General features: G+C 37.3%; 1 protein-coding gene across 2 annotated transcripts; it reads right to left on the bottom strand.

Annotated features, from left to right (window-relative positions):
• Positions 1-795: 795 nt before the first annotated feature.
• On the bottom strand, positions 796-22,443 carry CISD1 (CDGSH iron sulfur domain 1). 2 transcript variants are annotated; one of them, XM_037139919.2, is made up of 4 exons: positions 21,204-21,223; positions 16,952-17,046; positions 15,323-15,528; positions 796-1,215 (listed from the first exon to the last, which is right to left on the bottom strand). In XM_037139919.2, exons 1-4 carry the CDS (start codon positions 21,206-21,208, stop codon positions 1,126-1,128), a joined length of 396 nt encoding a protein of 131 aa, XP_036995814.1. In that variant the 5' UTR covers positions 21,209-21,223; the 3' UTR covers positions 796-1,125. The 2 variants fall into 2 exon arrangements, with proteins under 2 accessions (XP_036995814.1, XP_036995815.1); XM_037139920.2 differs by lacking the exons at positions 16,952-17,046; positions 21,204-21,223 and adding an exon at positions 22,267-22,443.
• Positions 22,444-23,282: the final 839 nt, after the last annotated feature.

The raw sequence follows: 23,282 nt of genomic DNA, 5'->3' as shown, positions 1-23,282 counted from the left end.
GCAACTACACATTGATGTTCCTCTCCCTCCCTTCCCTTCTAAAAATAAATAAAATCTTTAAAAAAAGTTTGTTTTGCAAATTTCAAATAATGTTTGCCTGTATTAATATGTATTTTGCGATGTTTCTCTTCTTACCCATAATATCCAAAATTCTCTTTAAAAAATGTTTACTCCTTTATTCTTTTATTGCTTCTAATTACTTTAGTTTTTATATTTTCATTTTTCTGAATTAGTAATGAATGTAATGTTTGTGGGCTCTTTGGGAAATAAAAATGTTCTCATACCTTTCTTCTTACCCTCTGACCACCATTTGTTGGTGATGTGTGACTTTGCATTTAGGAGTCTTGACATTATGTTCTCCAGTTAAATGTCCCCATATTGGTGCATGCTACTCCTTGGGACATAATTCTGGAACATTATATTTTAAGGCATCCTTCATGACCACTCTAAATATATTCCCTTTGAGACCTAAATCACTAGTGGTTGCTTTAATGGATCAATGAACTATCCATGAAGATGACTACAAGTTACCACCCCTTTATTATTGACCTGGCCCACTTCTAAATAAGCAAATAACATTCAAAGTTCATTTTGATTAAAAACTGGGAAAACACAGAAGCTGTATTGTCTCAGTGTCATTACCACTGTTAAGAAGAAAATCAAGGTCATAATAGGTTTCTCCTACACTGTATTGAGATTAATGTAGTTTGAACACACTCAATTTACTTTCTAGGTTAGCTAAGCTATAAAAGGTGATACTTTTTCTTGAATATTATAAGTAAATTTGCATATTCATGATTTTGAGAATAATTTATTACTTTAACTTCAACATACAAGTACATTCTAATGTGATTACATTGAATATAAAGAAACGGATCCTTCCAAGACTAAAATAACCCACAGGCCATGATGTTGCTTTCATTTTTTCCCTTTTTTTTTTTTTTTTTTTTGTTTAAACAACTGTGCACCATGGTGGCTCAACAAGTATGGCAAATGCCATGCATATGAAAGCAGCAGTTTGCAATGGATCACATCTAGAACCCAGAGAAGGCAGATTAGACAGAAGTGGTAGTCATTCTAATTAAACAATCAGGACAAGTTGGTTTGCAGCATCAAACTGCTGACTTAAGTTTCTTTTCTCTTGATGATCAAAGGTCCCACGTTGTCTCCAGTCTCTTCATTGTGTTTTGTGTGAGATCCATCACAGAGTGGGAACTAGGAAGACAGAAAGAGAATGTGAAGTGTCTAATCACAAATGCAGTACTATATTTGGCAAGGAAGGGGTGATGTTCGATTCACATATATAACATGGTAACTCAATACATAATAGCATTTCCTTTTGTGATATTTGATTATGGATTTTGAAAATTTTTTCCAGGTTTATATTCTAGTAATTCTTTCTATGTCCACTGCTGCTTTATGTGTAAGAGTCAAAGTTCATTTATTTAAAATCAACTTGTATATTATCTTTTGTTGATTACTTTGTAGAATTTTTTCCTTAAACCGTTTTGTTTTGCTTGTTTTTTCATGTCCTTAATTCCTCCCCTCCCATATAAAAGGCCTCTTTAGTATCATACATTTCCCTTCATACATTTCTTTTTAACATTCTTCATGAAGACTTCTTGTTTTAGAAATGTGGTTGATTTACAATTGTTTTCATGATTACACATTTTAGATATAACAGACATTTTGTGTCCAATGGGGGAAAAAGGGACAAAACTAAATTGAAAACAGTGTTTCCTAGAGCATGTTCCAATGGAGTGCTGTAATATATTCTGATATGGTTTCATCATGTTTAAAAAACATAGATATTCTGTTTCACAACATACATTAACATTTTGCAAAAGTTTCTGCTATAAAAAAACTATTTTAAACCAAGCTCTTCTTTTTTGAATGATACCCATTGTTTATTTTTAAGTACATTTTACTGGTTATGCTATTACAGTTGCCCCAACTTTTTTCTCCTTATCCCCCTCCACCCTGCACTACCCTCACCCTCCAGCATTCCCCACCCCCACCTTAGTTAATGTCTGTGGGTCATACGTATAAGTTCTTTGGCTTCTCCATTTCCTATAGCATTTTTAACCTCCACCTATTTTGTGCCCAGCTATTATGCTTCTTATTCTCTATACCTTTTTTCTCCATTCTCCTTCTCCTCCTCCTCACTGATAACCCTCCATGAGATCTCCATTTTTCTTTTTAAAAATATATTTTATTGATTATGCCATTACAGTTGTCCCATTTCCCCCCCTTAATTCCCCTCCATCCTGCACACCCCCTCCCACTCATATTCCCCCCACCCTTTAGTTCACATCCATGGGTCAAACATGTACGTTCTTTGGCTTCTACATTTCCTATACTCTTCTTTTTTTTTTTAAAAAATATTTTATTTATTTATCTTTAGATGGGAAGGGTAGGAGAGAGGGAGAGAAACATCAATGTATGGTTGCCTTTCGTGCGTCCCCTGCTGGGAACTGGTCTGCAGGGAACTGGTCTGCAACCCAGGCATGTGCCCTGACTGGGAATCGAACTGCGATTGTCTGGTTCACAGGCCCGTGCTCAATCCACTGAGCTACACCAGCCAGGGCTTCCTATACTATTCTTAACCTCCCCGTCTATTTTCTACTTACCATCTATGCTTAGTCTCTGTACCTTTTCCCCCTCTCTCCCACTCCCCTGTTGCTAACCCTCCATGTGATCTCCATTTCTGTGGCTCCGCTCCTGATCTAGCTGTCCTCTTAGTTTGCTTTTGTTTTAGGTGTGGTTGTTAATAACTGTGAGTTTGCTGTCCTTTCACTGTTCATCTTTTTTATCTTCTTTTTCTTAGATAAGTCCCTTTAACATTTCATATAAGGGCTTGGTGATGATGAACTCCTTGAATTTGATCTTATCTGAGAAGCACTTTATCTGCCCTTCCATTCTAAATGAAAGCTTTGCTGGGTAAAGTAATCTTGGATATAGATACTTGCCTTTCATGACTTGGAATACTTCTTTCCAGCCCCCTTCTTGCCTATAAGGTCTCTTTTGAGAAATCAGCTTGACAGTCTTACGGGCACTCCTTTGTCTCCTTTTCTCTTGCTGCTTTTAAGATTCTCTCTTTAATTTTGGGTAACTTAATTATGATGTGTTCCTCCTTCGGTACAATTCCTTTGGGACTCTGGGCTTCCTGGAAGTCTATCTCCTTTGCTAGATTGAGGAAGTTCTCCATTATTTTTTCAAATACATTTTCAATTTCATGCTCTTCCTCTTCTTCTGGCACCCCTATGATTCGGATGTTGCAGAGTTTGAAGTTGTCCCACAAGTTCCTAAGCCTCTCCTCATTTTTTTTGCATTCTTGTTTTTTCATTCTGTTCCAGTTGGATGTTTATTTACTTCCTTTTGGTCCAAATTGTTTATTTGAGTTGCAGTTTCCTTCCCTGCATGATTGGTTCCCTGTGTATCTTCCTTTACTTCACTTGTGTAGCCTTCATTTAGCAACTGAGTTCAATGAATTCTGGGAACATCCTGATTACCAGTGTTTTGAACTCTGCATCTGGTAGGCTGTCTATCTCCTCATCACTTAGCTCTTTTTCCGGAGTCAATCTGTTCCTCCATTGGAGCCATATATCTTTGTCTTGGTGTGGTACGTTACGTGGTTAAGAGGTGGAGCATTAGGTATTTGCCACAGCAGGGTAAACCATCTTAGTGTGATGGGGCACTGTCTGTGGGGGAGGGATCAGACAGGGAACAATGGTGTTTGCTTGGTTCTTGCCCCACTTTCCATCACTTCCCACAAATGCGCTGTGCCCTTTTAGGTACTTATTCACAGGTGGGTTGGTGTGTGTACATTTTTGAACCTTGTGGGCCTCTCCAATGGACTCTTGTGTGAGACTGGGAGTTTCCTGACACCACAACCCCCACAAATTTTTTCAGCCGGGGATTCTGAGTCTTTAGTTTCCTGCACTGAAACCCTGGGTGTTTTTGTTTTGTTTTGTTTTGTTTTTTTGTCTTGCTCTCCTGTTGTTCTTCCCAGTTTATCTGCATGTGAATGTGGGATTGCCTGTGTGGGCTGCCTCCTTGCCTTGCTGGGAATCCTCTCCACCCTGGCTGCCTGTCTCCACTCCTCCTACCAGTCTGGATGAATGTTTCTTTAATTCCTTGGTTGTTGGATTTCCATGCAAATGACTGTCTGGCAGTTCTCATTGTTCTTTGTTTTTAAATTGGTTGTTAACCTTCTTTTGGTTGTATGAGGAAGCAAAGTGTTTCTGCCTATGCCTCCATCTTTGTCAGAACTTTCAAACTCTTCTAAACTGACTAGATCATGGAGACTTTAACTTTATCCATTATTACAGTGTTCTATAGAGCATACTTTGCAAAATGGTGTTCTAGACCTTGTTGCTTCAATATTAGAGGTTGCTTCCTAAATTGTTATATCTTCATAATTTTATCAAAATATAAAATGCCTATATATAGTTTTGAGATTATCATATTCATCAACCTTTTCCACTGGTATAATAACTGTGTTTAAAATATACTTAAAATTGGGCCTTGGCCAGTTTGGCTCAGTGGATTGCGTGCTGGCCTACAAACCAAAGGGTGGCTGGTTCGATTCCCAGGCTAGGGCACATGCCTGGGTTGTGAGCCAGGCCCCCAGTGGTTGCCACATGAGAGGCAACCACACACTGATGTTTCTCTCCCTCTCTTCCCTTCTGTCTAAAAATATATAATTTAAAAAATAATAAATAAGTAAAATATACTTAAAATTGGCCTAGTTTTCCTTTATACTAGTCTTCTTTACTAAACCTTTCCTGTTTATCCTTTACCTATTTATTCCTCCAGATAAACATGAGAATCTTTTTTGCCAAATCCCATTTTATTTCTTTTGTAGTTTTTGTTTTTAGGTCTTATGCATATTTCGACAAAATTATTTGTCCTAATTTCTTCAGTTATTATAATTAGGTATATTCTCATTTGTGATCTCTCTATATATGAAGTCTATCCAGAAAGTATCCAGCCACACAATATGAAAAATAGAGATGTTTGTTGAAGATACAAGATACAAGAAACATTGTACACAGGACAACCATACCTCAGTCCCCTTCAAACTAGGCACTTTAGGACCTCACACAGTTGTCCTAATGGCCCAGGTATACACAACTGCCCCACTGTATTTTCCTGAATCTCATTGTTGGTCTGAAATCTTTTCCCTTTCAAAGGTGATTTTAGTTTTGGGAAAAGCCAGGAGTCTCAGGGCACCAAATCTGGGCTGTATGGGGCCGAGTCACTTGGATAATTTGATGTTTTGCCAAAAAGCTCTGCACCAGGAGTGATGCACGAGTGGGCATGTTGTCATGGTGAAGCAACCAATCACCAGTAGCCCACAGCTGCAGCCTTTTGAATCATCTGAATAATTTCCATGGAGGAATGTTCCGGCTTAACAGTGGAACATTCAATCTGATGGAGATTCATTGCTCTACTTGCTCGGTCATTTTGAATGTGATAACCACACAGTACACATGCTCACTCAAGGGCATCTACCAGCCCCACTGACTAGTCCAGTGAAGTTGTCACTGTTCACACACACGCATTCCAGTCCACTCTCCTTCGTGGACAGGTTATGTTGGTGTTCCGCAAACCATTCCTGTTATATTAACAATAGCTGGACTTTTTCTGGACACACCTCATATATATTATTGGCTTTTGCAAATATATCCTTCCTGCTGTTAAATAAAAATAGGAATTCAACAGCATTTTAGGTGTCTCCTCTGAATTTTACCCTTAGAAGGTCCAACTACCAGTAAATTATTTGTTTCTTTCTTTCTACATGTATAGCTTTTATTTCTATTTCATGTTAAATGATGCTTACTAGCATTTTTGTCTTATTTTTGATGTCTGGAATGTACTTACACTCTAGAATCTAGATTTAATGTTTATTATAAGGTACACTACTGCACTGAAAGAGTCTAGAAGAGTAAAGTAGCAAGTGTCTTGGCCTTAAGGGTAAAGTTGCCTCATAACTCACAGTGAAGAGGGTCTAAGTCTTTAATACCTGAAACTAGACAATAAAACGTATATAATTTTAAACTTTGATATTAGAAATGTCTACTCTAGCCCTGGCTAATGTAGCTCAGTGGATTGAGCGCGGGCCTGCAAACCACAGGATCACGGTTCGATTCCCAGCCAGGGCACATGCCTGGGTTGCAGGCCAGTTCCCAGCAGGGGATGCACCAGAAGCAACCATACACTGATGTTTCTCTCCTTCTCTCCTTCCCTTCCTCTCTAAAGATAAATAAATAAAATCTTTAAAAAAAAGAAATGTCTACTCTAAAATTAAAATAATACTTGGTTGATGTTAACGATGTTTATTTTTAATTTTATTATTTATATATATAATTCTGAGTTAAAAATTACAGAAAACCTAATGGTTTTCAGAATATCTTATATATCCAGGCATAAATTCCATGTTGGTAATGTATATAGAGCTTATGTTATTTCTTTTTTTAGGTCAATAAAATGTGATATACAGTTTATTCATATTAGAAACAAATCCTTGCAGTAAAAACATAACCCCAAGCTTTCAGGTTATTTGGCACAGATGAGGAAAGAGGCCATAAAACAAATCAAGCTAAAATGTATCCTACTACAAAGAACAGCATTTCAAACTGACATATGTTTGATAAACAAACAGATGATGGTACAGTGAGAATAAAAGTTTACATTGTAAAAGAATCCATTTTTATAAATAGCTCACACAAAACATGTCACTGTAAAGTTTTATGCATACAAGTTATAAATGTATTTCTAGAAAATGAAATATCTGTAAATTAAAAATCCTCAAAGAATGTAGTGATGTAGCATGCTTCACTTTTCTTTTTAAATCTCACTGTTAAAAATACTAGAAACTAATTAATTTTCTCAAATCATTTTCTTCCATATACAGAATCAATAATGGGAGAGAGATCTCTAGAGAAATAAAGAAAATTTTATAAAAGATTAACAAAGCCATACATCAAAAATAAGAATATCTTTTCTATAATTATCTGTTTCTGCCTAAAAACTAAAATTAATGTTTCATCATTTTTTGAAAAATGAACAAGTAAAAGTAAGTATTTCTTTAAAAAGTAATGAGCCCAGAAAAAACCCCAAAATCTCTACGGTCAATTAATATTCAACAAAGGAGGCAGAAGCAAGAAATTGAATAAATATAGCCTCTTCAACAAATGGTGTTGGGAGATCTGGACAGCTACATGTAAAAAAATGAAACTCAACCACCAACTTACATCATACACAAAAATAAACTCAAGATAGATAAAAGACTTAAATATAAGTCATGATACCACAAAAGTCCTAGAGGAGAAGACAGGCAGGAAAATCTCAGATATTCCATGTAGTAATATTTTTACTGATATGTCCCCTAGAGCAAGGGACATAAAGTAAAGAACAAAGAAATGGGACTTCACTCAAAATAAAAACCTTCTGCACAGCTAAAGAAAACATTAGCAAAATGAAAGGGAACCAACTGTGTGGGAAAATATATTTGTCAATGGTATCTCAGACAAGGGTTTGAGCTCCAAAATACATAAAGAACTCGCATGACTCCACACCAGGAAGACAAACCATCCAATTAAAAAATGGGCAAAGGACCTGAACAGACATTCCAAGAAGGACATACAGAGGGCCCAGAGACATATGAAAGGCTGCTCAGCATCACTGGTCATAAAAAAGACACAAACTAAAACCACAATGAGATACCACTTCACACCAGTGAGAATGGCCATCGTAACCAAATCAACAAATAGTAAGTGCTGGTGAGGATGTGGAGAAGACGTAACCTAGTGCACTGTTGGTGGGAATGGAAACTGGTGCAGCCTCTGTGGAAAACAGTATGGAATTTCGTCAAGAAACTAAAAATGGAATTGCCTTTTGACCCAGCAATTCTACTGCTGGGATTATACCCTAAGAATCCTGAAATACAAATTCAAAAGAACCTATGCACCCCAATGTTCATAGCAGCACAATTTACAATAGCCACATTCTGGAAGCAGCCTAGGTGCCCATCAATAAATGAGTGGATCAATAATGTGGTACATTTACACAATGGAATACTACTCAGCAGAAAGAGAGGAGTTCCTACCCTTCACAACATGAATGGAACTAGAGAGCATTTTGGTAAGGGAAGTAAGCCAGGCAGTAAAAGATAAATACCATATGATCTCCACCTGTAAGGGGAATCTAATTAACAAAACAAACAAGCAAGGAAAATATAACCAGAGACACTGAAATTGACAACAATCTGACAGTAACCAGAGGGGAGGGGGTAGGGAAATAACTGGGAAAGAAGGAAAAGGGTCGTAAATGAACATGTATAAGGGACCCATGGACAAAACCAAAGGAAGGTAGGATTGAGGGTGGGAGGCAGGGTGGGTAGGGCAGGGGAAAATGGTGGTGGGAAAATGGAGACAATTGTATTCAAACATCAAGTAAAAAAAAAAAGGAGTAGTAGATCCTATTTATTAAGGAAATTTCATACTACTGAAGTATATAAAGCTTTTATGCCTTTAAAATGTAAAATAGTTATTAAACATCCATTTGTTCAGAGGCACTGATATCTTTTATTTATTTATATTAAAGATTTTGATTATTTTTAGAGAAGGAAGAAAGAAGAGAGGGAGAGAAACATCAATGCGTCATTGACTCTTGTGCACTCCCTGCTGGGGACCTGGCCCACAACCCAGGCATGTGCCCTAGTCTGGAAACTGAACCAGCAACCCTTTGATCTCAGCAGCCGGTACTTAATCCACTGAGCCACACCAGCAATGGAAAAATATCTGGAGTGGTATCTTAATATTAATAATACTTTCTATTATTGCTTACCACAGAAATTATTGACTTAAGTCAGAATCATCTCCCAAAGTTCATGTGAATATCAAGTATTCTCATTATATTTACACATTAGGGATTTCTCATGTTAAGTTATGAAACAAACATTTTATTTTCAACCAAAAGCCAAAATGGGTTATTTCAAAATAAGATTAGCAATTTCTTAGAAATGTTTTGTACACGTCGATGGGATATACTTATTGAAATCACTTCATGATCTTTAATATAGTATAAATGAATGGTAATTACTTGGCATTAAAATTCAAATAGTAAATTATGTAACAATATGTTTTTTAGAAAGTGTCTTATTTTAACTTTTTTATTCAGGAGAAAGAAAATGAGTGATAAATACTTTCAAACATAACCTAGGTATAGTAAATAATAATTTTCATGAAAACATTAAAATTTTATTAAACTTCTTGAATTAAAAATTTTGAAACTTGTTAAATTTGTTCAGCCAAGAAACTGAAATTATAAGAATGCAAAGGGTATATTTAATTCAGTTCTCATAGTATCAATACTTAAAGATCAAATAATTGGTGAAAAAAGTTGAGCTCATAGTTAATTCTAAAATTTGTTCTAAGGTGGCAGTCTTTGTTTATTAATACATCCTGAAGAAAAGTTTGTGAATTAAATTGGCTGAATTTCCTGTAGTCCAGTGTTATCCTATTATGTTTGTTACACCAATTAAAAACTATATATCCATTAATCGAAATATCTTTAAAATTAGGATGAGAGTTACGAGAAGTTGGAATAAATATTTGGGGGAGAAAAAAAAAACACCAGGATCCTTTTTTTCCACTTGGAAAGCTGACAACATTATCAGGGTCTTCATGAAAAACACAAGATTTGTTTCTTTTTAATGGCCCCATATCTTAAGTTATGATATGTGTTTTTAGGATGATTCAAAATGGAAATAAATACACATCCCTCCTTGAATTATCTCTTCTATCTGCAACAACTAAAGAAAAATTTTTTTATTTTCTTTCTCTAAACTTTGTATTTTTAATGAGTTTGGATCATATTTCCTAAGGAAGTTGCCTGGGGCCATTCTGGCTTATTACCATAAACCACTCTGAAACATGATTGCTCTGGTTGAGAAAAATAACAAAAGCAGTGAGATCTTCAAACTTCCTGAGAGAATATGGTGTTTTACACCATTTTATGTACTTACTTGGGTAAATGTAAGATAGTAGATATAGTAAGAAAATGTATTAACAGAAACTAAGATTTTACAAAACTGTCCTTTTATGGATCGACCAACACTCAGAAAATATCCTATTATGTGTTTTTTAAAACATTTATTTATTTTTTAAGTGTGGGCTGCAAACCAAAGTGTTGCAGGTTCGATTCCCAGTCAGGGTACATGCCTGGGTTGTGGGCCAGGTCCCCAATGGGGGCCACGTGAAAGGCAACCACACACTGATGTTTCTCCCTCCCTTCCCCTTTCTCTAAAAATAAATAAGTAAATAAGTAATTAAAAAAAAAACACATTTACTTATTTTTTAGAGAGAGGGAGGAAGAGAAGGTAAGAGGGGGAGAGGGAAAGAGGGGGTAACGGTGGGGGGGGAGAGAGAGAGAAACACTGATTTGTTGTTCCACTATTTATGCATCATTGGTTAATTCTTGTCTGTGCCCTGACCAGGGATCAAACCTACAGCCTGGGTATACTGGGACCTATATGTTTGTTAGATATTGTTTCTATGAAAAAAAATGGACTCAGTGCAACCCACTTCCAAACTATTAATAGGAGGAAGACTTTCTATAACGTATACACCTCAAAACAAAAACAAGCCCACCACTAACAAAAACCCCACAACTCAATCCCTGAAGTTGTAAATAAAAGAAAATGATTCTACATGATATGTACAGTTGCACAGCACTTCCATTTCAGATGAGTTCTGGATGTTAACTGGAATGGCTTTCCTCTATTTCTAATTTCTTAGTCTGCATTCTTCTCCTGCCCCTGCTCAGCGTCTCTCCTGCCTTCCTGTTGGCAGGAATACAACTCAGCAAATGATGTAACAACCTACTTGAAGCAAGGGGGGTGGGGTGGGAATCTAGCAAGACTACGTTGCATACTCTTCTCTTACGCCAAAGTTCCTTTATCTTCTTGTTTCAAAAGTAAGACTATCTTCCTTTTTAAGGCTAAAAGGGGAATCTAATTAACAAAACAAGTTTCACATTTGTGCTTAGTCTCATTTCCTTCCACCCTCTTTGAAGATGCCACTGTCTCAAAGTCTCAAATATCTTTCCCTGTACTTGCTTTAATCATTTCTTCTCTACTGGCTTCTTTCCTTCTTACTTTACATATGGATATCCCTTTTGTGAGATATGGAGCGAGTGAATTTTTTTGAAACAGCAGAAGGCATACCAATCTTGGGGGAAGCCCAGGAATGAGGCGTGTTAAAAATTATTTCTTACATGTTACTAAGAGATCCGATTCATCAGGTCTGGGAAAACTGCTTATGTTAGATGCACACAGCAAACCAGCAACTGTACATTAGGGTTAAAATAAAGTTTATATTGCAAATAACATTTTTTTGGAAATAGGTAAAAGAGTCATTTACATTTTATTGTAAACACAACTGGGTCGTATAAGGAAAAATGACTAAATATAAACTCAATACAGCCATCTAATCAAAGGTATTAATTACAAGTCTTCTGTGCACTGACATGTGTATGACCTGGCACCTGTGTGATAATCTTAGGAAACCTCAAGAATGTGGGGAGCTTCCAAAGTAGCATGAAGAAAAGAACATCCATTGACTTGAATAATGCTCAACGTGAACTCTTAATTCACTCTGGGAATAAAAAGTACTCAAGATTCAGTCAAAATTCAGAATTGACAAATGCTAGATGCAAAGGGGATCACTAATGTCATAAAAGATAAATGAATAAAAAAGACTGAGAAAATTGAAAATAAAATGATTGGTCTGGCACTCCTTTCCTTACAGTCTACTTATGGGAGATGGTGATCCCTAGTTTAATCTTTGGGAAACTCTAAATCGTACCATGCAAGAATAATCCTGGGATGTTATGTTGAACTATAAAGTCTAATAAATAAACATTTAAATCACTAGCTTCTGTATATTTGTTTCTTCCTGAAATACTTGAGATTTTAGTCCATGAAAGAACATATTTATTTTATTATGTTTTTTAAATTTTATTTTATTTTTAAAGATTTTATTTATTTATCCTTAGAGGGGAAGGGAAGGAGAGAGGGAGAGAAACATCAGTGTATGGTTGCCTTTCGTGCGTCCCCTGCTGGGAACTGGCCTGCAACCCCGGCATGTGCCCTGACTGGGAATTGAACCGCGAGTATCTGGTTCGCAGGCCCATGCTCAATCCACTGAGCTACACCAGCCAGGGCTATTTTATTGGCCCTTTACCTTCTGAGAAAACCCAACCAAGGTAATAATACCTTTACTTGACCTCAAAGCTAAGCATTACAGCTCACTAAAGCTATTTATTATCTTCCTTTTCTTTCCATCCACTGTCACACTTACTGAAAATTTGACATACACTCAGACTGCTAGTATTTCTTCATTAGTAATTCACACTTTACCCCACTTGGACATAGCTTCTACTCTATTCTTCTGTTGAAATGACACCAAAAGGTCAAATGACTAATTGTTTGATTCAACAGTCTTACTCTTAATAATCTATTCAGCAGGTCGACTTTGCACAAGGTGATGTTGACATCTAAATCTTTGAAACTGTTCCCCCTTTCCACTGTAAGCCACGATATTCTTAGTTCTGTTTTAACTGGCCCATTTCATTTCCTTTGTTAGCTCTTATTCCTATTTCTAAAATGCAGAAGATTCTCTCAGTGTTCATATGTAGTCCTTGATTTTTATCTGTGTCAAGGACCTTTTGGTTTCATTCCTATGCTTGACTCATCAGTTTTGTTGATCTCTATCTCTAACCCCCATGCCTCAACTTTAGTCCCACATTTCAAAATGCCTGCTGTGCATTTCCATTCAAATGTCACCTTTAATGCACTCTTTGAAATTGAACTCCTTATCACTGTCCTAGGAAATCAGCTTTTCACCCTGCATTTCTTATTTCTGTTAACGGCACCACCTCTTTGAATCCCACAGGCCTAGACACTTCCATCATCATCAGTTTTTCTTCCCCAGTCTTCCACACAAAGCAGTCAATGAATGCATTTGGCCGATCCTTTCTTCAAAATGTTTCAAGTATCTCTTCACTGCTCTCCATTCCGACAGCTAGCACCCTGGTATGAGCATCATAACTTTGCATCCAAAATCCCTAACAAGAAGCTCCCCCATGTCTGGAGGCACAAACTCTTCACTGGTATACTCAAGACTCTCTCCCATTTGGCCTTGTTTCTGGGGGAGAGGCAGGTGCTAGGACCAGACTAGATTCTTCAGTGATTCCTCCTTTGTTCATATGAGTCTTTTCCAGATTTTGAGAATGTCTCCAATACTTGCTAATTTATTCAAATGCTACCAATCTTTCTGGGGCAATTTAACTCCCATGTATATCACTATGCCTTCCCAGAAAATTGTAGCCCACAGTGTAAGCTCTTCTTTTTCTATAAAGCCCTGGTACTGTATCCACTATACACATCTATGATACCCGATGTTTTATTATATAACTTTTGGTCATGCATGCATGCATAGTAGACATGAAATGAATGAATTAAAATCACTGAGTGGCCCTGGCTGGGTACTTCAGGTGGTTGGAGCATTGTCCCACACACCAAAAGGTTGTGGGTTTGATCCACAGTCAGGGCACATACCTAGGTTGTAGATTCAATCCCTAGTCAAGGTGCATATGGGAGGTAACTAACTGATCCATGTTTCTCTCACTTTCCCTTCCTCTCTCTCTCTCAAATCAATAAACACATCCTCAGAGGAGAATTAAAAAAAAATTAAAACAAATAATCACTGACTAAAGAACTATTACAATTCTGACTTAGAAATTCTGTTATTTATAAAGGTATTACTTTCTATACTTTGGCGCGTAACAAGAAAATGAAACCTATATGGGCATAGTTTTACAAAACAAACCAGAGCTAGTATATAGAATGTGACTGAGGATTACTTTCTAGCAATCCTACTAGTACTTTTAAACAACCCCACATTCCTAATGAACACTGTTCTTCTTAAGATATAACTTGTTGTAATGGCACTACGGATTTTTGGTTCATATTCCATATGCTCATCAGGTGTTTTTTTAGACACAATGTCATAATCCAAGCACTGTATCACTGGATTATACAGCATCAATTGTACTGAGAGAAGAGGGGTAGTAGAATATGCTTCTCAGTGCCTCGTATGTGATGTGTTGATTTGTGACAACAACTCTCCACTGTAGGAAGGGGTCCCTCACATAATGTGCTTTCTGAAATAGAGACATCTTTTTTTAAAATCCTCACCTGAGGAAATGCTTACTGATTTTTAGAGAGGAGGGGGGCAGGAAGGAGGAAAGGAGGGGAGAGTGAGTGGGGAGAGAAACATTAGTGTTAGAAACATTGATCACTTGCTTCCTGTACACACTCCAACTGGGGATCAAACCAACAACCCAAGCATGTGTCCTGACCTGGAATTGAACCTGCAACCCTTTTGGTGCATGGGAAAATGCTCCAACCAACTGAGACATCTGGCCAGGGCTAGACACCTCATTTGTATTGTCTATTCTCTTAGTCCTTATGAAGTCATCTTTAGTGAAATCCATTTTATTGAAATGCTAACGGTGGTAATACATACAACGTTTTCACTATACACTAGAAATTCTTAAGTCAGTCAGTGTACAAAGCTTTCCAAGATAATCTTAGAAGAACATTCTACCATCTTTAGATCAGCAGCTGTCATCACTGTCAAAAGCTGTAGGAATCAAAGATGACACTTCCACATAGAACTTAATGAAATGCAATTCTCACAAAAGAAAACAAGATTTTAAAACTCCAACTTTATCATTTAACTGCAGAAGCTGCTGCCTAAAGGCAGCTTAGGATACAGGGTCAATGTTTACCTGATAAAAATTTTCAGGGCTGATTTACCAAAACTTTATCTTAAAATTTCCAAAACTTGTACTGGAATCCAGGAGCTTAAAAGCTCAAAAAAAGAACTGACCTCTTCTGCTTCTCTGGGTCTGGGCTACATACTTCCTTCCACGGGATAATGGAAGGCTAAGATCTACTCGAGGAGGAAATCTTAAGAGTAAAGGGGTTTTTCTCTCTTCTTTGGCTAAGAATGTGGTTATATTCACCTGAACTCAATGAGAACAGATGTCATTTTACTGTACGGAGGTTATACATTTTAGTAACTATATTCTTGAAGAGTACATGAAAAACAGAGAACAGGATCCATTAAAAAAAAAGGAAAAAATAAGCTGTGTCTTAACAGTATCTGGTGATACCAGTTTGATAGAATAGTTTAAAGAGAATATTACATTAAAGATGGTACTAATATAAAGGACTTATTTCCCTTACCTTTTTGGACCTCCAACAACGGCAGTACACAGCTTTATCTCCCAAATCCTCCATGTCAAAAGCATGTACGACCTTGGGGTTGTCTTTCTGAATGTTAGGGTTAACCATAGATTTGTTGCGATGATCTTTAACATAAAATCTTTTGTAAGCTAGATAACCAATTGCAGCTGTTCCAGCAGCAATGGTAACTGCTGCGATCCATTCAACTAGAGTAGGAAAGAGAAACAGGAATAATTATAAAAACCAAAAAATATGCTAATAATCTAATACAGATAGATGTTCAGGAAATCCAATTTTTTTAGTATTAAGCATCCCAATAGTCAAAGTCGGTTTTTAATGTTAACTGAATGATCAGAACACATTAGTGTTAACACTTTGTTAAGACTTTCCCCAGCCCACTCATAAGCAATTGTGTATTTTGGATTGAGAGATGATAGCTAAATTAAAATAGAAGAGGGAAACTTAAAAATCATTTTATAGGCAGAGAAAGAAAAACAAGGCTTAATCATCTTTTTAAGAGTTAACAAAAAGATTTAAAATAAATGTGAGCCCTGATCTGTGTGGCTCAGCTGGTTGGGCATTGTCCCACACAGTGAAAGGCTGCAGGAACCTGGTCAGGGCACCTGCCTGGGTTGCAGGTGTGGTCCCAGTCAGGGCACCTGCAAGAGGTAACTGACCTAATGTTTCCTCCCTTATATCCAAAGTTTCTCTACCTCTTTTTCTGCCTCCCTTCCTCTCTTTCTAAAAATAAACAAACAAAATCTTAAACTAAAATAACACGTGAGCCTGCAGATACCTATTGTTTAAATAAATATTTGAGAAATTCAGACTACAAACAGGACAGACTGCCCCTACCCTGCCACCCCAAGTCAGGTGGTGATTATGTCAACAAAATGACTCAGAATTCATTTGAATAGTAAGTCCTTTAGCGGTTTTAAAATGTATAACCGCAAACAGGACTGGTATCCAAAGAAAAACAAACAAAAAAGCCAATAAAACAAAACCACCCTTAATATTAAACATTCAAAGGAATATATCTGGCATGATTCTATGCTTCAAAGTCCTTCAAAATTGTTTTTTGAAATTTCGAAGTGCTGTCTCATTAACATAAAAGTCAGAATGTACTAATATTAAACATGATGAATATTACAGTTTTATTCTCATTTAGTACATTCTAAATTTCCATTATCTATCTGTGGAAGATTATCTGAATTCCCAAAAGCTTCATTTTAAATTTAATGACATTTTATTCTGGGGGTTTGGGGGTTGAGTGAAAAAAGCGAAGGGATTAAGAAGTACTAATTGGTAGTTACAAAATAGTTACAGGGATGAGAAGTACCGCATAGGGAATACAGTCAATAATACTGTAATAACTATCTACGGTGCAAGTGAGTACTAGAAATAGTGGGAGGGCCACTTCGTAAATTACATAAATGTCTATCCACTAAGCTGTACACCTTAAACTAATATAAAATAATACTGAATGTTAACTGTAATTGAATAATAAAAAATAATAAATTTAATGACATTTTTTCTGTTCAATTATTCACTTGACTAACAGGCCACCTATTTATTCTTTTGACATAGCTTTTCAAGTAGTCCTTAGAAACCCAAGCACTTAACAACTACCCCATTTCCAGAGAATGTTGGAGAGGAGAAAGCTCTGCATAGTCTGGTTAGCCTCAGCCTCAGAGGAGAGTTGTCTATTTCCAGCACGGAATGGACTGCAGGAAGAAGTTGAACAGGGGTCAGGATAAACACACTGGACTGCTTCCCAGCACTTCCTGAGTCAGATCTTCACAGTGTTTGAAATAAGTTCCCAGACTATCAAATAAAGCCCTAGAGAGATAAGTATAAAAAACACATTCCAAGGCCACATAAAAACATATAATGAATAATGAACTGTATGGCTAAGTTTGCAATATTGAGTCAGGTTTCTTATTACACTAATGTGATTAACCACTGTACCCAAGAGTGCCTTACATAAAACGGGAGCTCATCTTACAGAATTCTAAAGGAAAGGAACAACCATTCTCACACTTAAGTTTCTTTTATCTTGGCCTTCTCTTAGCTTATTTAATAATTTAGTTTTTATCAAGTTTCTAATTAGCATATTCCTTGGATTCTATTTTCAAGCACAGTATTTTTCTCTACAAAGTAATTTAGTATGTTTTCCTTCCCCCAACATCTCTATTTCTCTTTGCTATAATCCCATAAAATAAACATTAACACTATGCCCTTTCCAAGTGCTGCATGACTGAGAAAACAAGTTAATAAGTCATTTGACAGCTTCAAACCTTTGGCCTTACTGGAGGATGTTTTTTAACTGCACATTTTGTGAAGATTTGTCTTGAATTTTAGTACTGTCTCACAGTATTTCCCTGTGGCAATTCCAAGCAGGGCTAAAACTTTGCTCTGATTTCTAGCTTCATTCATGACCTTCCTTTTTGATGCATTATTTACCATGGAAGCCCCTTGAGAAAATATTCTATGTCAGGAGCTATGGCAATCCACTTCTTCCATAATGGAAAGCCACTCTGAATAGTTAATGTACTTATCATAAAATGGGCTACAGTATTGCTTTATATAGTCAATGTTCAATTATGTTTCCTGAATGTTATCTTTAGGAAGAATCTGAAAGGAAGAATATCCTGAAATACTAAAATAATACAATTCTTTAAATGCTATTGATCTTAGTCACACCTTACTTATTAGGTGAATTATAAGATAATCTCGAATAGGCTTATTTTAATGGTGCTTACATATTACAAAAAAGCCTGAGAGCCAAAGAACACCTCCAACTGTCTAGCATTAATTTGTCTCATGATATAAAAAGGAGAATCCGATAGAAATTTCTACCTTAAACTAAAAAAAAAAAAACCTTCTCATCCATTCTTTTATTCTCTTTTATTACCCATCAAATCCACACAGTATGGTAAGCTTTTTTTTTTTAAAATTTGTTTACTCTCCCCGGATATTTTGATGGGGGAAGAAATGACCGAAAACTGACATAAAAAAGAAGCAACAGCAAATGAAAGAAATGGGAACTGACTCCATCCAAGGTACCATCCAAGAGTGGCTGGGTCCATGGGGAATCAAAACATGCACTATGACCCTACTTCCTAACAAGAGTCACTTATGACTCTACATAAATGTCACACACACACACACACACACACACACACGAAAAAAAATGGCTTTGTATTTGCTTCAGTGAGTTTTTAAATTACAGAAGAATATCCATTTCTTCTTTTTCCCCCTTCCCAAATTCGAATTCTCTAATCTTATTAGAGACAAATGTAAAATGCAGCCTCAATCAGTCTCTTCTGGCAAAAAGCTGCAGATATCACTGACAACTAGGGACAAGAAAAGGAAACTATATAAAAATAGATAAGAATGATGGTAGATTAAAAAATCAATAATTAGCCCTGGCTGGTGTAGCTCAGTGGATTGAGCGTGGGCCTGCGAACCAAAGGATCGCAGTTCGAGTACCAGCTGGGGCGCATGCCTGGGTTGGGGCCAGTTCCCGGCAGGGGATGCACGAGAGGCAACCATGCATTGATGTTTCTCTCCCTCTCTCCTTCCCTTCCCCTCTAAAGATAAATAAATAAATAATTTAAAAAAAATCAATAATTAGAATAAAAAAATTAAAAGTTCAAGTAACATTTAGTCCTTGGTAGTATATATGCCTATTAAAAACCAGAGACAACAAAGGACTTTATCGAGACCAATTTTTAAAGATATTTTAGTTGACAACCAACTTTCAGACATTCTGGAGTCCAGAAAAAAACTGATAATTATTTCTGTCTCTTCTGGTTTATAAATCACTTGCATTTTCTATAGACATCTCTCAAGGCATAGAATTCCTACAGTTAGATCAAATCCCAGTTTATCCACCCTTATTTAACAATGCTTTCCAGCTACACAAAGACCATGAATAAGCCAATGAAAAGAACAACATACAGAAAATACATTGCTAAATGATCTCTCCCTTTCTAACTCTTCCCTTGGCCTACTACTGTGTAATCTCTAGTTTTCTCTATTAGAATTATTCAGAGATAGAGAAAATATGAACTTGTCCCCAAATCCTACATCCTTGTTTATAACCTATTCCTCTGCTTTTCTCTAGTGTGGGAATTATTTTGCTAATCTCACCCTGCTTCTTTTCCTTTAGCCCCTTTTCTGCCCCAAACTGTCCTCTGCAGCCCAGTGTCAACTGCCACAAACTCAGAATGTTCATCTCAGGAGAGGGGGAGGGGAGTCGTGTTTAAATTTTTCCCTCCCTTGGGTCTCCTCCAGATTGGTATGCTGTGCCTGGTTTTCTCTAAAGGCCTGGCATACAGGCAGTGTTCAATATAAACTGAGTAAAAACAAATAATAGATTACTAATTTGAATTCATGCTCTACCTGTCCATCAGACCAACACATTGCTCTTACACCAAATAACTTATCTTTCTTTGGCCTCATCTTAACCTCTTGTATCAAAGTGTGAACTGTAAGTATTTCCTAAGATTAAAAATAAAACTTGATTATGAAACATTTCAGATATATACAGTGAATGCTCTAATGAACTCATTTACTCAGCTCCAAGAACTAGTCTCGTTTCCCCTGCATTCCTCAAACCCCTGCCCCCACCCCGCCCCCACCCCATTATTTGTTTATAACCCAAAGGAACTTTTTTATTCACAGTCGGATCTGCACATTCTTCCTCAAAAAACCAAACCCTTAAATAGTTACTTTGAATGACTCAATGCATTTTTTGAACCCAAATGAATCAGTTGTATAAAATAGACAAGGATATAAAAATCAGAGAAGAATAATTTATGAAATTTCTTTTGGGTTACATATATTGTAGTGTTCAAGGTTTGGGGTGAATAATAAACCACAAGGTAGATAGGTGGAGACCTATTTTGTAGCCTGAGGATAAAACAAACTGAAAAAAAAGGGACTTGAGGGGGGAGCAGGTTCAGGAAGGCCTTCTAAAATATTTGGTTAAATTGGATTTTTTCTTCTAAATATAAACAAAAATTCTGTATCACACATACCCTTTTATTTATTATCTAACATACACAGCAGTTACCATTATCAAATATCATTCTAAGCCCTTTATAATTATGAATTTATTTAACTAAGTAGAGACATGATCGTCTTCCCCAAAATAAAATGATCTAAAATGACTTTCAATCTGTATAAACTAATAGGTTTGATTTAAAAATTGAGAAAATAACTTGGCTCTAATCATTATGAGGTGGATTGCCAAAACATTGTCTGTCCCTGCTCTGCCATGCAACTATATTTGAGAAAGAAGATACTGGAAGAAAAGATTTACAAAGGCTCATGACAGTCCTCACAACATGCTTTTAGGTGAAATAAAAAGTAGCTGCTTCTCATAACAAAGTTGAGTACTTCAAGATTAACAGCCCTCTTCACCAAGCAATTTCCTATCTCTTAGAAAACTGCAAACTAAAGGGAAAAGTCCCCTTTAGATTCCCCTATGGTTAGATTTAAAAACAAAACAAATCTGTGGTGATTGCAAGAAAGATTAGCCTGTAGGTTGTATTAAGAAGCCCTAAGGTTCACCTCTTTCATATTTCCATAGTATGCGACTTTATTAGAGTTTAGTGTGCATTTACACAAAATGACTCCACATTTTAAAGACACACTTGGAATCTTTCTTCCTATTATATCACCAGTGGCTTGAATCACATGAACATCTTATTTTACACAATAGTTTTATTCCTAAGAAAGTACAGGTTTGGATTTCTAAAAAACAAAACACAAAAAATCATTCTCTACTTTTAATATACCAAGGTGCCTCAATTTGAGACTTACAATGACTATCCTCTCAAATAATTTTTGCAAATAATCACCTACTACATACCTCATTAGTAACTTAAAGATTCATAGGTTGTCACCCTCACTCTGTCACATAAGTTTTGAGCACAGAAGTGGAATCCTCCAATTCATAGAATCTACTACAAAATTAAGGCTCATATTAGTAGGAAACTTTTTATAGATTCTGGCACTGTTGATGCTCAATATGTACTAAATAAATTAATGGGGCTACTTTTAATTAACTTCTAGACAATCTCTTTACCTTTACTTAACTACTGTTACAGGTGTCCAAATATTGAGGTATGGCATTTTTATATTGGGCAAAGAGATCACATTATTATCACAGAGCTGGTACACAGTATTACATTAATAACCGTACTACCACCCCCAATTTTTAAGAAATGAAGTTCACATTGACTTCTAGAAAGTCTCTTAATTTTAATTTGACCTTCTGTGAAGCAACGTTTCCAATCTTTAGGTACTAGCACAGTGGGAGCAAGGTTGAAAAAACTGAAGGCTCAATGAGCTCAGTTTTCAATCCTCTCTCCTGGACTACTGCCACGAAGCGCCAGTTGCCAGAGGCATAATGAAAATCTGGGAAAACTTAAGATCCCGAATTGGGTTTCTTCCCTTAAAAAAAAAAGTGCAAAACTAAGATGTGATTAGTCATGCATCTCTTCAGGGTTGCTGGCAATACACGCTCTAACTACACAGTGATTTAAACGTGAGAAGAGGGAACAGGTTTTTTGTTTGTTTTTCCTTTCCTTTTCTCCAAGCCCCCTGACACAGAAGTGTCTCAAGGGAGAACAAGAAAAGCTAGCATTGGTATCATCAGGTTTTACGGTTTGGTTGGTGGAAAAGTGATCCAGACCTGGGTAGATGCCTGTATGCCCCCCACGCCAATTATGCTCGCGGATACCACCAATCCACACCACTTTCCCGGTTCGGCCCAGGGAGCCTGCAGGTCGGCCAAGAACAAACCCTGATGCATCTCAAGGTTAAAGGACCGGCCGGCACGCTGAGCAGCGGTAACAGCCCAGAGAGGTGCTGATTAAGCTGCAACTGGTGCGCAGGCCGCCGGTTTCACCCACGCCCGGACCCCACTTCACCTCTTACGTTGGAAGTCAGACTCATGGCGCAGTCGCTTGTTAGGAGTGCACAGCACACTGAAAACAGCCTAGCGCTGACAGACTAAGTGAGGGTGCGAAACGCGGCCTAAGGGCACCGACTCCAGGCAACTACGGCGCAGGCGCCGAGGCAGTCCGGTGGCACGTGCACGTGCGTTTTATCCACCCTTGCTGATGCTGAGCATGCGCAGAGCTGTGTCCCGGACCTCAAGGAAGTCTACAGTCCGGATTTTGACAGCTGCTGGAGGTGGGAGGAGGAATAGACCTAGAGAAGTAGCAATTGAGTCTGCGCACTCTTGAGGGGCGGGGTCCTGGAGCCCTGAGGCAGGGTTTTAGGAATTGGGAATCCAGGCTGGGTTTTGCGTATTTCTCAGGTGTGTGGGGGGGTTTTAGAGGCTTAGTACAGGTGTTAGGAGGACAGTTGCCATAGTCAGATATCTAAGATTTTTTACTTAATAATTTCGTAGCCAGTGTGGCTACATAGCCAGTCCTGCAAGGCCAGGTCTAGGTTTCGTATAAAATGCCAGACGCAAATCAAGCATAGTCCCATCCCAGAATCTCTTCTTGCTCCCGGTGTACATCCGTTTCTCTGCCTTTGACCCAGTCATCGGTTGAGGACCTTGGAACATGCGCTAAGGGTCGAGTGAGAGAAAGGGAGAAAAAAAGGACTAATTTCTTCAAAATATGTGCTCACTTAAAAAAATTCAGATTATTCTCTGACTTTTACAGTCTTAGGTCAGTGTCGGTTCCAAACCTTTTTTTAGATTTTTATTTTAAATAAAAGCCGTTTAGGGGCACCAATTTAGGGAGAGAGGCTAGGATTAACTTGAAGGGTGTTTTGAAGCCTCATCTTCTAAGAAGATGCTTGGTTTTACTTCTGTCGTTTCTGCGTGGGGTGGGAGTTTGAGGGAGTTGATTGCAGTCAAGGGGTAACCTCCTAAGCCACCCTTGGAGCTGCAGCGGCCTCCTAACTGTCCTAACACGTGACTGACTGCTCC

This window comes from Artibeus jamaicensis, unplaced genomic scaffold (assembly GCF_021234435.1).
Source record: "Artibeus jamaicensis isolate MK-2021 breed Jamaican fruit bat unplaced genomic scaffold, CSHL_Jam_final contig_332, whole genome shotgun sequence".
Classification (NCBI taxonomy): Eukaryota; Metazoa; Chordata; class Mammalia; order Chiroptera; family Phyllostomidae; genus Artibeus; species Artibeus jamaicensis.
This window is presented reverse-complemented; position numbering and strand designations above follow the sequence as displayed.

Coding starts and splice junctions, on each gene's coding strand:
- CISD1 (XM_037139919.2), bottom strand. Junction 15,529..16,951: donor CAACATTCTCTGGAAATGGG/GTAGTTGTTAAG, acceptor TTCCTACTCTAG/TTGAATGGATCGCAGCAGTT. Junction 1,216..15,322: donor GTTGTTGGAGGTCCAAAAAG/GTAAGGGAAATA, acceptor CTGTCTTCCTAG/TTCCCACTCTGTGATGGATC.